This window comes from Syngnathus leptorhynchus, chromosome 9 (genome assembly GCF_054491065.1).
Source record: "Syngnathus leptorhynchus isolate UIUO chromosome 9, UIUO_Slep, whole genome shotgun sequence".
Classification (NCBI taxonomy): Eukaryota; Metazoa; Chordata; class Actinopteri; order Syngnathiformes; family Syngnathidae; genus Syngnathus; species Syngnathus leptorhynchus.
In genome coordinates, this window is record NC_141203.1 from 10608720 (window position 1) to 10623416 (window position 14697).

A 14697-nucleotide genomic window follows, 5' to 3' on the forward strand; every position below is an offset into this window, starting at 1 on the left:
TTCTTTGCACGGCTGTTCAGACTTGAATTTGATAAGCAAATAACAATGAATCAAATAATTGTTTTGATCTATTTTGGGTCATGGAAATTTTATTTTGCCTGAATGAAATTTCAATATATTTTTTTGTTCCAACATTATAAATAAAACAATAAATACATGAATTACAGGGAGAATGTTTGACTCTTTTACATGATATTGTCCTTCAGTATTCATTTTTTAGAGTTAAGAAAATTAAGTCAACTTGACTTGGCTTTAGCAAAATATCAAATTATGTGGCACACTGGATCAATTAATCTGTAAATTAGATTAGGTTAAAAAAAAAAAATCCCATCATTTCTTTGTCAGCAAATACCTCACAGCAAGTTTTATTTATACATCCAAAAACAAAAGATCAAATTTGTCCCACTATATACAGATATTACATACAGTGTTTGTACACATATTACATAACTTGTACACAAGAAAAATAGACATAAAAATGTAAACCTTTTGTATACAAAAAATACCTTAGACAAATAAAACAAGGAGCGTTAACAAAAGGTGACTAAATTTGCGCTCGTCCTAGCTTTCAAAACCAAAAGACGGTACATTCAATGAATATGGAATTTGTCAGCCATCTTTGAATGCAAGCGGTCGGGTGCCTACGAGCCCTGTTCGTTTTTCTTCTACATCGTGTCGGCTGAGTCGGGCGTGGCGACTACTCATGCTTAATGTGGATAGGATACAGCAAGATTACCTTGTTTAGCTGGCAAAGAAACAATCCAAATATAATATATAGATACGATCAATTTTTTTTTCCTCCACTTTATGTAATAACACTGCAGGCGTTTGTGGTGGAGCTACAATGATGTGTGTTCTCTTTGGAAAGGAAAAGGAACTGGGCCTTCTCACAGCTGGAAACTGGCGATGAACGTGAAGAGTTGATAACGAGCAAGCAAAAAAAAAAATGGAAATTTATATATTAAAAAAATAATAATAACCCGTCAGAACAGACATGCAGTGACACACACGGCAGGCTTAAATCCTTTAACTTCTGTGCAAATCCATCTTGAACTACCACGTCCGTCCACTAAATATTAGGGGGAGGGGGGTGAATAAATTCCTGTTTCGATACCTTTTCATATGCACTGAGTCTCTCCCGGGGTTTTGATAGCTATCAAAAAAAAAATATATATTCTTGGGACTACTTAACATGACAACATACACAGCAAACAGACACCGATTCATCCCAATGGCCCGGAGAGCTTTTACCAACCCGTTTGATTACCAATTTGAAAAACATGAGACTTGTTCTACACTCTACACGTTCCACTGAACACATCGCAAGTGACTATTTCTGCCCATTTGCTACTCAATAATTCACCGACAAACCCCAGGATAGAGTCCGTTAACGCTATACACCCAATATGCAAAAAAATGCCTCACCAGAGTTGCCCAACTGTTATTTTTTATTTTTTTCCTTCATTTAAAATCTTGATTATTCACCGGAAAAAAAACTGACCCAGTCATCTTAAAGACGCCAAGTAATGTCAGTGCTACAGCTCCCTGGTGAGAAACAAATGAGAAGTTTTAATGCAAGATGTACAAGGTGTTCAAACTTGTCCTCAAAGGGCCATTTTGCAATTTTTAAAAAGTTAAAAATAATTGCAATTTGATTCATTTTGGAATAATAATCATAATAAAGATAATACAAATACAATAGTTTAAGGGAAAGTGGGGGAAAAAAATGCAATATGTGCCTCTACCCGTCTAAAACCAGTATTCAGAATATTTAGATTTGGATTTTAATATAGATTGGAAATTAGAGCAAACTGCTTTTTTTGCTTTTAAAACTAAATGATCTTTATTCCACTGGAGATTTATAAAGCGATTTCTATTTTGAAGTGTAAAATGTTTCTCTGTCTTTGCATAAAAATTGTAAGACTGGCCAGAAGTGGCCCCCGGGCCGCAGTTTGAACACCTCTGAAAGTTCAATGAAATTCAAAAATCAGCAGAGAGTTAAAGGAGCAGTCAGCACCTCTGAAATTTGACATTAAAGTCCCTGCGACTGTTATCACGCTGGACTCACCAGGCGAAGCTACATGGAAACCGCTCGAATATCAGCAACACTGGCGTCAATGTATTTATTGCTTTAGTATTTTAAAAATCTTTTGTGAAGTGTGGTCGCACAGCCGACAGTGAGGTCAGAGATTTATTCGAAAAATCTGCGCAAACCGATAAATGAGCACATGTACAGCATACACACGATATAAAAACAGCTTTAAAAGTATTTGGGTGACTGCGTCTATATAAGTTTTTTTTTTGTTTGTTTGTTTTTAAACAAGCAGTGTATGAAACAGGTGGGACATGAAAACGATGCGGTGGCCAGCTGAGCAAAAGGCTAGAGGGACTTGTTTGGGATTGAAAGGGGGGGAGAAAAAAGTTTTTTTCGGGGATTCAGCCACATCTGTCAGCTTCACTTCTAATCTTGTGACTACCGGACAAAAATCTCAAGGCATCAAACAAGTGCACCAAAACCCACATGCAGCAGTACCTTGACTTGCGAGCTTAATTTGAAACTCCTCGATATCCAGATCCATGCACTAATACACTTAGAACCATCACTTTGTAATACAAATTAGCACACAACCGTCTTTCCACGAGTAGTGCCGCTTCTAGACAACTAGTCTAACCGCGAGAAAATGCTCAGACGGCTTTTCCGTAAAAGCCATTTGAGCATTTGAATAGATATCCATCTTAAGGTGCATGTGCTCGCCAGAAAACCTTTTGTTCTCGTGACCCGGATGTCACGAGTGAGGCAAAATGACACTCATTGACATGGTAACTTAATGCTAACTAGCTTATAAGTCAAGGTACTTCCGTCAACGTCTTTGAGACCCCTTTGGCGTTGTGCAAATTTATGATCCAATGTGTGCACCGTTACCGCGTTGAGTCAAAAGGCTCAGGGTGCGCCGTTTGTTCGCTAGTTGACATCTGTGCCTTGCTAGTACTACTAGCAAAGCGCTAGAATGTTACCTAGCAGACTCTCGATCATCCTTGAACGAGATACGGAGGATGGCGTGTGAGTGACAGCGTTCCATCGTCGCCTGCGCTCAGTTACTTTGCGTGAAAGGGGGCGGAGGCGCCGTTGGCACTTGCAGTGGTGGCACTAACGATGGAGAAGCCGGCGGGCGGCGCCGTGGAGCTGTGGCTGGGCTGCAGGTCGTTGGGGATGCCACTGTGCGAGGCCAACTGGTGACCGAAGGCCGCGCTGAACTGCGGGAGCTGCTGCTTGGGCTGCAAGGAAGTCAGGGGATCGTGCGGGGACGAGCAAGCGGGGGCCGGGGGCGCCGTCAAGCCCGTCAGGCCGCTCTGAGGCAGGGCCGAAAGCGCGGCCAGAGGCTGCAGCGTCACCGAGTGGCTGCCGGCAGGGGGGGTGGACAGCGAGGTGGATATGAGATGACTTTCCGACGCGATGAGATTCCCGAACTGCGCCGGGTCGGCGAGGGGCAGGTTGTTCCACGATGAGCGCGGGGGTTCTAGCAGGAGGGGGGCATCTGTCTGGAAGGGGCCGGCTTGGGGCGAGGGTATTTGGTCGCTGTAGGGGGATGCCACGTGCTCACCCCCGTAGCGGCCACCTTGGGGAGATGCCGCCGCCGCCACGTCCGACTTGGCCAGGATGTGAGGGGGGCGCGTGCGGGCGAACGTCCGCTCGGGGGCTTGATTGGCCAGGGAGCCAGTTGGAGGGGCAACCAAGGCAGCGGCGGCAGCTGACGTCTGGGGCAGGTCCGTGGGGCGAGATGGCGGCGAGGGGGGGAAGTGACTCGCCGCGGATTGCAGGATGTTCTCCTCCAGCTCCAGGCTAGCAAAGTTCTCCGTCTGGAGGCGACTGTGGAGGATGTCCCCCATGCCGCCCGGCTGGACCGCACCGGGAAAGACCGCCATGGCTCGGTGGTCCACTCCTTCTGATGGGTTGAGGTCTCCTATGGAGGTCAGGCACACCAGAGAGTCCGGATAGGACCCCATGGCTTGCAGGGCACGCACCAGCTCCTCAGCCTCCTCTGTGGTGGGTAGCAACTCTCCGTTCTTGCCTACACAACAAGATTACTTGAGTTAACAAATTACCTACATCTAAAATTGAAAAGAAAATTGCCATATCACAATATGAACTTGTTAGGACACCTTCAAATAAGTCAAAATCCTGAAGATCATCAGGCAGTCTCGGTAGAACATCGGAAAAATCCTCCTGATTGAGCTCGAGGTCGTTTGGAATGTCTTCCATTTCATTGGTGATGTCATCCGGAAGTTCGTCTGTACTCAGTTCTGGAGTCGAGGGGCTCCTGCCAAAAAAAAAAAAAAAAAAAAGATGATGTTACGAAGCTGCGTGAAATGCAAAGTTGTCATGTTGCAGGTTCAAACGGACCTGATGCTGGCCTGGGTGGACATGGCCAAGCTCATAGCCGGCATTCCCAGATACCCCTGAGGCAACGCTGGAGGAATGGGTTTCTGCGGCCGCCGCGGCACTCTTCTCTTCTTCTTGTGTTTTTTGGTGAGTGCCGGCGGTTTGGTCTTTTTGCGCGGCTTACGCTGGTGCTGTTGCTGCTGGTGGTGATGGTGATGATGATGGTGGTGGTGGTGCACTCGCCGATTGCAATCCCCGCGTAGGAAATTATCCTGGGCAAAAAACGAGACTTTAAACACGATGCGATCCACGCCCGAGAAGACCTCGCTTGAAGAGAAACCCACCATTTTTTTGGCGTGCTCTTCGCAGAGCGGCGTCTGATGCGTGATGTCGAACACGGGAACGGAGCACTGCTGACCGTCTGCGAACTTGGCCGTGCAGCTCGCAAACAGTTGCTGGGAGCGATTCAACAGAATGTCTACGATAAAGTAGTTAAGGAAGAAAAAAAAAAGAAGGATGGAGATCTTTCCGATGAGATGAAGGTCAACGGCTTTTCAAAAGGATACGTTGAAAACAGTGTTTGGTGAAAGGCAGCGCTCTGTTGTCGCAGCGATGACCTCGAGTGCTACCCGTACACGTGCCTGCGTCTGTGTCGGGCGTTTTTGCGCTCGCTTCGCCGTGGTGGCGTTCTGATCCAGAACTAAAGCGAGAAGGAATTAAAATCGGTGGGATCGCTTGAGATATAATGCAAAGTCGTTTTTTGGAGACTACCTTGAAGGGCTTTGAGAAGAACCGCGTAACTCTTGGATGAGCTGAGCGGCGCAGTCCGGGTTCTTACTGGCGGCGTGCACCAAGGCTTTCCGGAAGGCGTAGCGATACCTCCTTTGACGGATGCTCGCCCTCTCCTGCCTGCACATGTGCTTGTACTTATGCTGGAGGTACGAGCAAAGCCTCAGCAGTCGCGCTCTCCGCGAAGAGCCGGCGTCATCCTCCAAACTATTTTTTGGGACGACACAATCAGTTTCCGCTCGTGAGCTGGATTCGCGCCTCGACGTCACGTTACCGACCCGTTCTGCGGTCTCCAAGTGCTCAGGCCGGGAACGAATCTCTCTGCTTCGACTTCTTCGTCGTCCTCGTCGTTATCGGCGCTGTCCTCCGACCAGTCCAGACCTGCGAGAAAATCTGTTAGATAAAAAAAAAACTCATAGAGATCTTAACATTTAGTGAGGAGAGCGAAGCACCTAAATGAGGAAAGAGGTCTCCGTATTCTCGATGTCTCTTGGCACAAAGCTGCACCAGATGCTGCAACCTGGCCAGGCAGCGAGCCGACGGCGAGTAGGAGCTGGGTCGCATGACTAGCGTGTGATTGGAAGCCAAAGGTGTTTTCCTGCTTAGCGACGGACCCGGTGGTTGCGCGGGATTGGCTGACGCGCCGACGGCCATCCCAGGAGGCATGAAGTTGACCGTCTGAGGTGGTGCTGGATTGCATAATAGACCCTGCTGAGGGGGCGGCTGGAGAAGACCTGACTGCTGCCGTGGGGGTTGCGTGGTGAGCGGCGACGAGGGATGGACGCGGGGGACGGGATTAAAGTGCTCGGGTGTCTGGAAACGCTCCGCCGCGTCCTGGCAGATTTTCTGGTTCACCACCAGCCGACTCTGTAATTTCTTCTTGATGGCGTTGCTTTTCCGAGGGGGACCCATCTCCTCCCCGTCCGTGTCGTCCTCGTAGAAGGCGAACGGATCCAGGAGTTCGCCATCGGGAAGGGCGAGCAGGCGCGTACAGGGCGGCGATGGCGGATGTTCCTTCAGACCGTTGGAAGCTAAAGAGGGCACCGTGATGTTGAGGGCCACCGAATCCAGGTGAGCCCGCGAACGCATTTCTTCCAAAGTGTCGTGTTTCTTCTTGCGCTCCTTCTTGGGGATGAAGCCGAGGACCTGCAGGTGGCTGTTGCAGTACCTGTAACGACAAGTAGAAATACCTTTAAGTACACAAGATGTACTACATTGCTCCCATATGAAGCACTAGAGTTTACCCACCTGCGATCCTCGGATTTGGGGATGGGGTTGGTACACCGCTGGCTGTTGTACTTGGCCACATATTCACACTGCTTGAAGGGGGCGGTCTTGTCTTCCAGAACGTGCCGTATGCAGAAAGCGTAGCCATTGAGTCTGCGTTGCTTGCAGAGCTTCGGGCTGTACGAGCACAAGGGCTTATTGTCCACCTCTGAGAAATGTATGTGTTTGCCTTCATACATCACGTGACTCTTGTCCTTGACAACATCAGCTGATGGGATAAAGTCAGGGGGGGGGGGGGGGGGGGAAGAAAAGCACAAATGACATCATTAACTTTGAAATGTAACCATGCACATACAGCGCCGAGACAATTGATTATTCATTCAGTCATCGGTAAATCACTTCCTGTAGCGTATACTTCAGCGCTTCGATACTTCAAATTCAATTGAAAGTCGTTTGAGCATTTACACGATATCCTTGATGTCCGTTCTAAGGTCAATGTAGTAGTTATACTAGTCGAGACATATTTTGAGTATGACACCACTGTTCTACTCGTGCCTTGAATTGTCTTATTTATGAGGCCTGGGAGTGAATTAGAACATGGACCTTTTATTTGTTTGGGGACTATATGTTTGTTTAATACAGTGTAACAGGAGAAATGCATTATAAAAAATAAAATAACATTACCCCAAATGTATTATGCATTTATAATAACAACGTCTGCAATTACACACTTGAGTTATGGTTGGGCTTTTTTAAAGTGATCACATGAACTCAAGTTCGTAAAAATTTGCCTGTGTACACACCCCCGATGCACTAATATGTGTGTGTACGGTTTAAAGGGATGTTATTCGAATGTTGTGTAAACACTAAGCGACAGGTCACTTCACTTAAACGCAATCTATTTACCTTGGTAGCCGCTATCGTTGACTTTATGGGGTTGTCGTTTGTATTACGGGCGCCAGTGTGCCTCCGACACCCGAGGCGTGCACATAGCGCAAAATATGAGATGTGATTAAACAAAGGTGAAGAAAATAAAGTTCCTGTTAAATGAACACCAGCAACTACGAAGGAATTAATAAAGGACGTGTGGTTGGTTGCAAAAGATGACAGATAAGTCTATCAAGGAGCTAGCTTGTCAATATTAGCATGTAGTCCGATGAGCAGTTTTTATATTTTATTGGCCTCAATAGTGTATGTAACTAAACATGAAAGGTGTCTATATTTTTATTCACAAATAAAATCATGATTTTGATTATTTATTATGATTTTCTAACCTCACGGCTGCTTTGAGAATTCAAAACATTCGTTAGCTAGTTAGCTAAAGAAGCTAAAAACACGAAAGAGTAGGCGGTAGCTAATCAGGAAACGGAAGCCTCTACAAATGGCAACAACACGAAGGGTCTATATTTATATTATTTGAAATCGAATTTTTAATGGAACACACACACGAAAAACATTAAAAACGATATCATTTTATTTCATTGCATATAAACACATAAACCACCAACAAGTTCAAACAAAAGGTCTTCACCCGAAGCTAAGGCCTGTCCTCGGGAAGCCTCCGTTGAAAATGATATTGGCGTTACGCTATGACTTGTAAGCCAACCTAAAAAAAATTGATATATAAATCTAATATTTAAATCCACCTCAGCGATTTTGACTGAAATATATGGATGTTCATATATCGGAATAAATAAGTGGGCCTGTTAGCTTCGACAGGCGCCGGTGTCGAGTGATATTCGCCTCCCCGGCTAAAGGTGGCGCGAACGGGTGTCGTAACAAATCGAGGTCGAGGTCTGCCTTACCTTGAATTGGTTACGGGCCGTTGTACGGTATTCGCTCCAGATAGACGGCCGAAATGTCTAATACCGATCCGCTAGGCTATTCGCGTATCGATGTCCCAAGATAGATTAACAATAGTGATCTTCATCGAGCTCGGTGCGACTTGATTTTCGGATGGATAGAAAATAAGCTCTCGATCAAATTTTTAAGCACTAAAGTAGGGCTGCTACGGATTTTGTCAGATCCACGGCAGACTCCCTCACAGCACCACTACAGGCACTGCGGGGACATGACAACAACCCGCTCGACAACAACAACCTCTCCAACCATATTGGAAATTCAACTTTGTTAAGAGCGCACATAGTGTGGAAGTGGAACCCAAAAAAAAAAAAAAGTGTGACAGTGTCGTTGACATGTTCTGTATTTGGTTAACATGTAAAGGCGTGAGATCCGATCGGGGCTTATTTGAGTGACAAAGCCACGGAGATGAAGCTATTTCATCTCGGTGTGTGTGTCTAATGTGCCCTGCTGCGCTGCCACACTCTCACCCGCTATTCACTGATGATGGACCGACCACGTGTCGCAGGTATCAAAACAAACTCCTTTGCTCAGCATCACACAAGACAAGCGCAATTTTTTTATTTAAAAAAAAAAACTAGACTGAAATTAGTTTCTTGAAATACCACAGAATTTTTTTTTTAATGCATACAGTGTAAATGTTGCACTGACTATCTTGCACACTTGCAATGCACACTTGCTCCATTTCAACCATATTGCTCTTACTTGTTTATTTATGATTTATTCATTGCTCTTATTTATTCATTGTATGTGCCTTCTTGTTTTTACTTTTTGTATTATTTACTTGAATGTTTTGTTGGGATAGTTGGAAACGCAATTTCGTTCTCTTTGTGTGTCTTGACATGTGAAGAAGTTGACAATAAAGCAGACTTTGACTTTTGAGTAGTAAAAATATAAAAACTGTTATTTACGTGGAAAAATTTATTTGTTTTCATTTTTCGTCACATAGAGAAGATTAAAAACACAATCTTAAGCGTGATGCCACCAGTTTGGTGATAACGTCCACTGAAGATTTTCAGAAATGTTCTATGTGGCCTCCTGATGCAATCTCTTTTGGGACCTGCTGATTCACAAAGATAGTTGGAGGTGTAGCCCAGGCTTGCTTTCTTTCCTTTGCCTCCTGTAGTTGATAATTGTCACATGTCTACAACTTCTCTGTTTCAGATATTGACTAGAGGAGTCGAATAACGGATTCGTCACGATCGGGAGCAAAAAGCCGGATTCTTCAATTGCAACAATTCCATTAAGTTAGAATGCAGATTAAAAAAAAAAGGTAAATAATGGGGGTAGGTTCTTCTTCATTTGGTGGTCTTAGTGCAGCAACTGGGTGACCTTCAATCCCTTGCAAGTGTAAAACCAAAGCTATTTAGGGCATGCCTGGTTAAATGATCACCCGCTGTTTCACCATTAATTGCATACTGTGCCAGCTACCGGAGTCAGCACATCTTCTCCAGGTTCTAGGTGCCCAAGTGCCCGGACTCATTTTTCACAAACGGCTGGGAAGGCCTTTGTCGCTTCAGGCTATCACAAACACACCAACCAGGACCAAAGAAGGTAAGATTTTGTATTAATTCATCCATAACATGCAACATTGACGAAGGAACATAAAAAGATGCTTGAATGTGATCTACTCCTCATATCTTCTTTTAGGTGTTGAAGGATATCACCTCTCACGTGTAGTATCCAGATCATCAGCGGAGACACTTTTCCTGGAGATAAAAACAAAAACAAAGTAGCAACTCAGTGATGAAAGTAGGTAAATAAAAATTTTGGACTTCAGTAGAAACAGGAAACTGGTCTTCCATGTCCGAGAAGTAAACACATACAGCATCAAGTACATCATTAACATTCCCAGACAATGTCGACATGAACATCTTCCAACAGGTCCTGTAATCTCACTGATGAGAGACATTTAAGGTTCTTGTCTGTCCAACACATTCCAATGAAATCATGATGCAGTGACAATATTAATGAAGCACGTTTGTGTTAAGAAGCCAATTGTCTTCATTACGAGTTACATAGCATCAAATGAGGTGGCTGGCAAGGGTTCAATCCTTTTGTGGAAAAAAAAAAAAAAAGTGACAAGGGCTTCATAATATTCGCCATCTTGCACACAAAATGGGTCACTCAGTAGAGCACAAAGATGTGCATTGTCACAAACAAACTCAATTAGTGAGTTACTCTTACCATTGTTTGCTTTACATGAGCCGCCTTTGATTAAAAAAGAAAAAGTCACTACAGCCAACTGCGCTGGAAAGCGGCCATGTGTGTGTTATCATTATTATCTTAACATTACCACGATATGACTTACATAACGTACATCCAAATTAGTATAATCTTATTATAGCCATCTTCAACTAGATGCTAACAGATTTATCGTCACTTGCGCTGTGTTACTTTATCATTAAAATCTTTATAGGGTTTGATGGCCTTCAAAAGCATGCGCACAATTGTTATTGCCCCGCCTCATTTTAGTTGAGGTCAATTGACCGATTACTGCACACCACTCGTCTTGTCACTTCTGCATCAGAATTCATAGTCTTCGGAGTTTTAAATGTTCCATTTAATTTCCATCAATGGGCTACCGTAAACTCGGTCCAAATGAATATATTATTCAATGAGGTCATTGTAGTATATATTGTGCGTCGCTATAACTGATTGTTACGTTCTGCATTTATTACACTGAGAGTCTATTTGAGGTAGATTCAAAAAATAAAATAAAATAAAAAACACCTCAGTTTAATGGTTGTTTTTATGGAAAAGGTTTAATAGATTTTTTTAAAAATGGAAATTGGTGGAATTTCTGGGGCGGAGCATTACAAAGTAGAAGAGAATGTTTTGAATCGCTTGACAATTTAGGATGGTTTGGAATGTTGAAAAAGGTGAATTGAAAAATAACAGAAATGACACAGTCAGCAAATATGATTCCAGTGATTGGATGTTGTTTCGATGTTTTCTGTCAATTTTGTATGTCAGAGTTCAGGAAAGAGGGGAAACAAAAACAGGAAATGACTGAACTTGAAAGTCTGCAGGGGAAAAAAACAAAATCAAAATGCACATCTGGACCAAAGTCATACTCGGCTCTAAATAGCAGGCCCGGAGAAGTCTGTGTCATTTTGTACACAAAAGTTCAAAGCTGTAATGACACAACCCAAACACTGCTGAACAAACAATGTTGAAAAAATAAACTCAAAGAAAATACAGTAGAGCGCATTTATTGAAAGCTATTTAGTTGGAATATATTAGGTAAAATATATTTATATATCATTTCTACAAATAGTGTACTCTAGCAGCAAATATACATTTATACAAAACACTTTTGAGTTCGACTGTCTTTATCTTCTCAATTGAACAAAAGGAAAATCTGTCAAATGCATTAAAAAAACATCCAACAGAGCTGAGAAGACAAATTTGTAATGTGTTGATGTTAAAAACAGATTTGTAATTTTACAAGAGTAAAGTTGTCAAATAAAACCACTTTTGTAAAATCTTTCCCCCGTGTAGCCGTATGTAAGTTTATTCTAGGCTTCACAATTTAAAAGTAAATGAAAAGATAGAGTATTGTCGTGTGTTAAGTGTTTTCATTTAATGCGACTGTTGACTGAAGACATACAGTATTATAAAAAGTCTACACACCCCTGTTCAGATGTCAGGTTCTTAAATTCCCCTCTCCAAAGGCTTTTTTAAATTCATTTGTGTGGTTCAGTATTCCAGTCACATAAATGGTTGAAAAACTTTAAAGATCAATTATTCTCATTTTTTTTCTACTATCACAACCCCCTGGCATTTGAACAAGGGTGTGTAGACTTTTAATAACATGTACAATCACAAAGTTGATGAAGCCACAGGCTCCTCCGGTACACTGGCCCCCACTTGAGGGGCCCCTGGCAAAGATTCCATCTCAGTGGCCGACACAGACTGGCTTAGTTCCCTTAGCGAGCTTTTAGTTATGTCCAGGCATGCACGCTTCAGGATGTTGCGAACTTTTTTACCCAGAAGCACATAGAGCACTGGGTTAATGCAACTATGGAAGAATCCTAAACTGGTGGCCAGAGGAAATCCCATTTTCAGCACGTTATGTAAATAAAGTGAGGAATGTATGGAGAGCTCCATCATGCTGAAGATATGGAAAGGGGCCCAGCATAGAAAAAAAGCCAGGATCATGGCCGAAACCGTTTTGGTGAAGCTGGACAGACGAACGGCTCCCCGGGATCGATTCACCCGGATCGTCAGAAGGATACCGGTCACGCACATGGCGGAGAACGGCAAAAGGAATCCAACAGTGGTACGGACGGAGACAATTAGAATGTGTCTCGCAGCCGCCGACAATCCATCCTGTACGTGGAAATTGTTGAAGCACACCATTTTGTCCTGTAAGCGCATTGTGTCCCGAAAGATGAGCGCAGGGCAGCTCACCACGGCGGCCGTGACCCAAATGCAGGCGCTGATGAACCAAGCCCGAGCTGGCGTTCTCCACTTCTGAGACCAATTGTGATGAACCAACGAGACGTATCTGTCCACGCTGAGCACCGTAAGGAACAGGATGCCGGCGTACATGTTCATGACGGACACAAAAGAATTAATCTTGCACATAGCCACGCCGAAATCCCAGTGGAAGTCGCGGAGGATGTAGTCGATGTAGAAAGGGAGGAAGAGCACGAAGACAAAGTCGGCCAAGGCCAGATTCAGCAGCCAGACGCTGTTGACGGTTCTTTTGCTCTTGCATCCCGTCACCCATATGACGGTTCCGTTTCCAATCAGGCCCAGCACAAAGGAAATAATGTAAATGACCACCGAGATAATATGCATGGCTTCTTTCTGTCTGTGGTCCACTTTAAGTTCTTCCATGTCACCATATTCCATGTAGTAGTCATAGCTGTAGTTTCCGTAGTCCTCTACGGAGTCGGCCATCGCTGCCGGGGGGGGACCCCATTGTTAAAATTATGCCAAGAATCATCCATAGTTCTGAAGAACCTACCTGTTGAGTTCTCTCCTCGCAATTGGCACTTCCCCAAAGTGATCCAGGGGTCACGGCAATCCGTTCATTCGGTTCCTGTGTTGAAGTGAGTTCTGGGTGTGCCCTGGATAAACATAATGTGAATATCCATTCGGGTCAACATTGCGGCAAGTGACACGGTTGACAGAAGAGGCAGGAGGAACCACAAGTGGATGAATCATTCTGGTCTTGCACGGTCGAGGAACTTTTTGGGGAGGGCAGACAATAATAGTTGTGCAAGTTATTTTTTTTCACTGTAGTCATCAGTAAGCGGCTATCGTGATGAAATGTTGAAACCTTGTTCATCGGAACATTTGTGACATGGCTAAGGTCAAGTATACAGTGTAGCCAAGTTAAAAAAATAAAAAAAAAATAAAAAATAATCAGCAACTTTTTCTATTAGTGTCAGATTTACTTTGAGGGGCCGAATTTGAATTTTCTTTCTCATAGTATGAAAAAATACTATTAAACTTGTAATACATTTGAACATACTGAATATGGAAAACCAATGTTGATTTGGAAATGTTTGAAGTAAAAATTAAATAACATCTGTCTTTTATAGACAGATTTTTTTTTCTGCACCGAATCAGGCTCACATCAAATATGTTTAAAATCTGTGACTGGTAAACAGTAAAAAAAATTGAGGAACTATCTATAAATGATTGCGTCATCAAAACGGAGTGATTTAACATGTGCACATTTAAATGACATTTAAATTCCCTCATTGTATAACCTTATATTGCTTACCATTGGCAATCATTAAAGTTTTAAAGTTTATTGTCAAAAATATATAAAAACACCGTACAGGACATTTAGAGAAGATCTCACCGAGCACAGAAGGACGTGAAGGATTTTCTTTTTAACATCCAAGAAGCGGATGAAAAACTGGCCGAACTTTGGCGAAACGTCCTCTTCCAAGCGCCCGTGTGCACTCTTTCCGCGAGTCCATCCAAACTAAACTTTGTCGGAGGCTTTCCTTTTTTTTTTGCGCGGAGATGTGTGGAGTGGGCGCGCCCCGGCTGACGCGTCACACACGCACCACGGAGGGAAGCAAAGTTGTTATTGGTCGCCCGCACGGATAAGAATGTGTTCATTCATCGGCACTTTGGCTGCTTCTCACAGGCGCGACCCTCTCTCAATAAACACAGAGGAACCGAATGTTGCAGAGTTTTTAATGGCAATGCTAAATGTTAGGTGTGCGCCAAGTGCGCACAGTCTTCATCTTCTGGCTTCTCTGATTTGGTTCCTTGAAATTCTTGGCAGCCTTTCAAATAAAACGACAACATGCGCTTACAGTATTTCATTTTTTTTTTTATCATGCATTCCTCAATGGTCCACTGTCCAAATCCAGCAATCAACAAAATAACCACTTAGGCTACGATGATTTATTTTTTTGTCTCACAAACATCCACTCTCTCAGAATTTTAATATTATTGATATGTTT

General features: G+C 43.6%; 2 protein-coding genes and 1 long non-coding RNA gene across 4 annotated transcripts; 1 reads left to right on the forward strand and 2 right to left on the reverse strand.

The window, feature by feature from the left end:
* Nucleotides 1–333: 333 nt before the first annotated feature.
* On the reverse strand, nucleotides 334–8726 carry ino80da (INO80 complex subunit Da). Its single transcript, XM_085919733.1, has 10 exons — nucleotides 8203–8726; nucleotides 6419–6665; nucleotides 5623–6338; nucleotides 5449–5551; nucleotides 5153–5377; nucleotides 4948–5081; nucleotides 4726–4859; nucleotides 4403–4653; nucleotides 4162–4319; nucleotides 334–4070 (listed from the first exon to the last, which is right to left on the reverse strand). The coding sequence occupies exons 2-10, from the start codon at nucleotides 6634–6636 to the stop codon at nucleotides 3097–3099; spliced, it is 2913 nt and encodes a 970-aa protein (XP_085775859.1). The 5' UTR covers nucleotides 6637–6665; nucleotides 8203–8726; the 3' UTR covers nucleotides 334–3096.
* On the forward strand, nucleotides 6769–12299 carry LOC147051125 (uncharacterized). Its single transcript, XR_015067223.1, has 3 exons — nucleotides 6769–8765; nucleotides 9422–9811; nucleotides 9908–12299. It is a non-coding gene; the product is annotated as an uncharacterized LOC147051125 (long non-coding RNA).
* On the reverse strand, nucleotides 10690–14230 carry cmklr2 (chemerin chemokine-like receptor 2). Of its 2 annotated transcripts, XM_085919739.1 has the most exons (3): nucleotides 14082–14230; nucleotides 13236–13338; nucleotides 10690–13170 (listed from the first exon to the last, which is right to left on the reverse strand). In XM_085919739.1, the coding sequence occupies exon 3, from the start codon at nucleotides 13166–13168 to the stop codon at nucleotides 12083–12085; it is 1086 nt and encodes a 361-aa protein (XP_085775865.1). In that variant the 5' UTR covers nucleotides 13169–13170; nucleotides 13236–13338; nucleotides 14082–14230; the 3' UTR covers nucleotides 10690–12082. The 2 variants fall into 2 exon arrangements, with proteins under 2 accessions (XP_085775865.1, XP_085775866.1); XM_085919740.1 differs by lacking the exon at nucleotides 14082–14230 and having other exon boundaries at nucleotides 13236–14056.
* Between the last annotated feature and the right edge of the window lie 467 nt (nucleotides 14231–14697).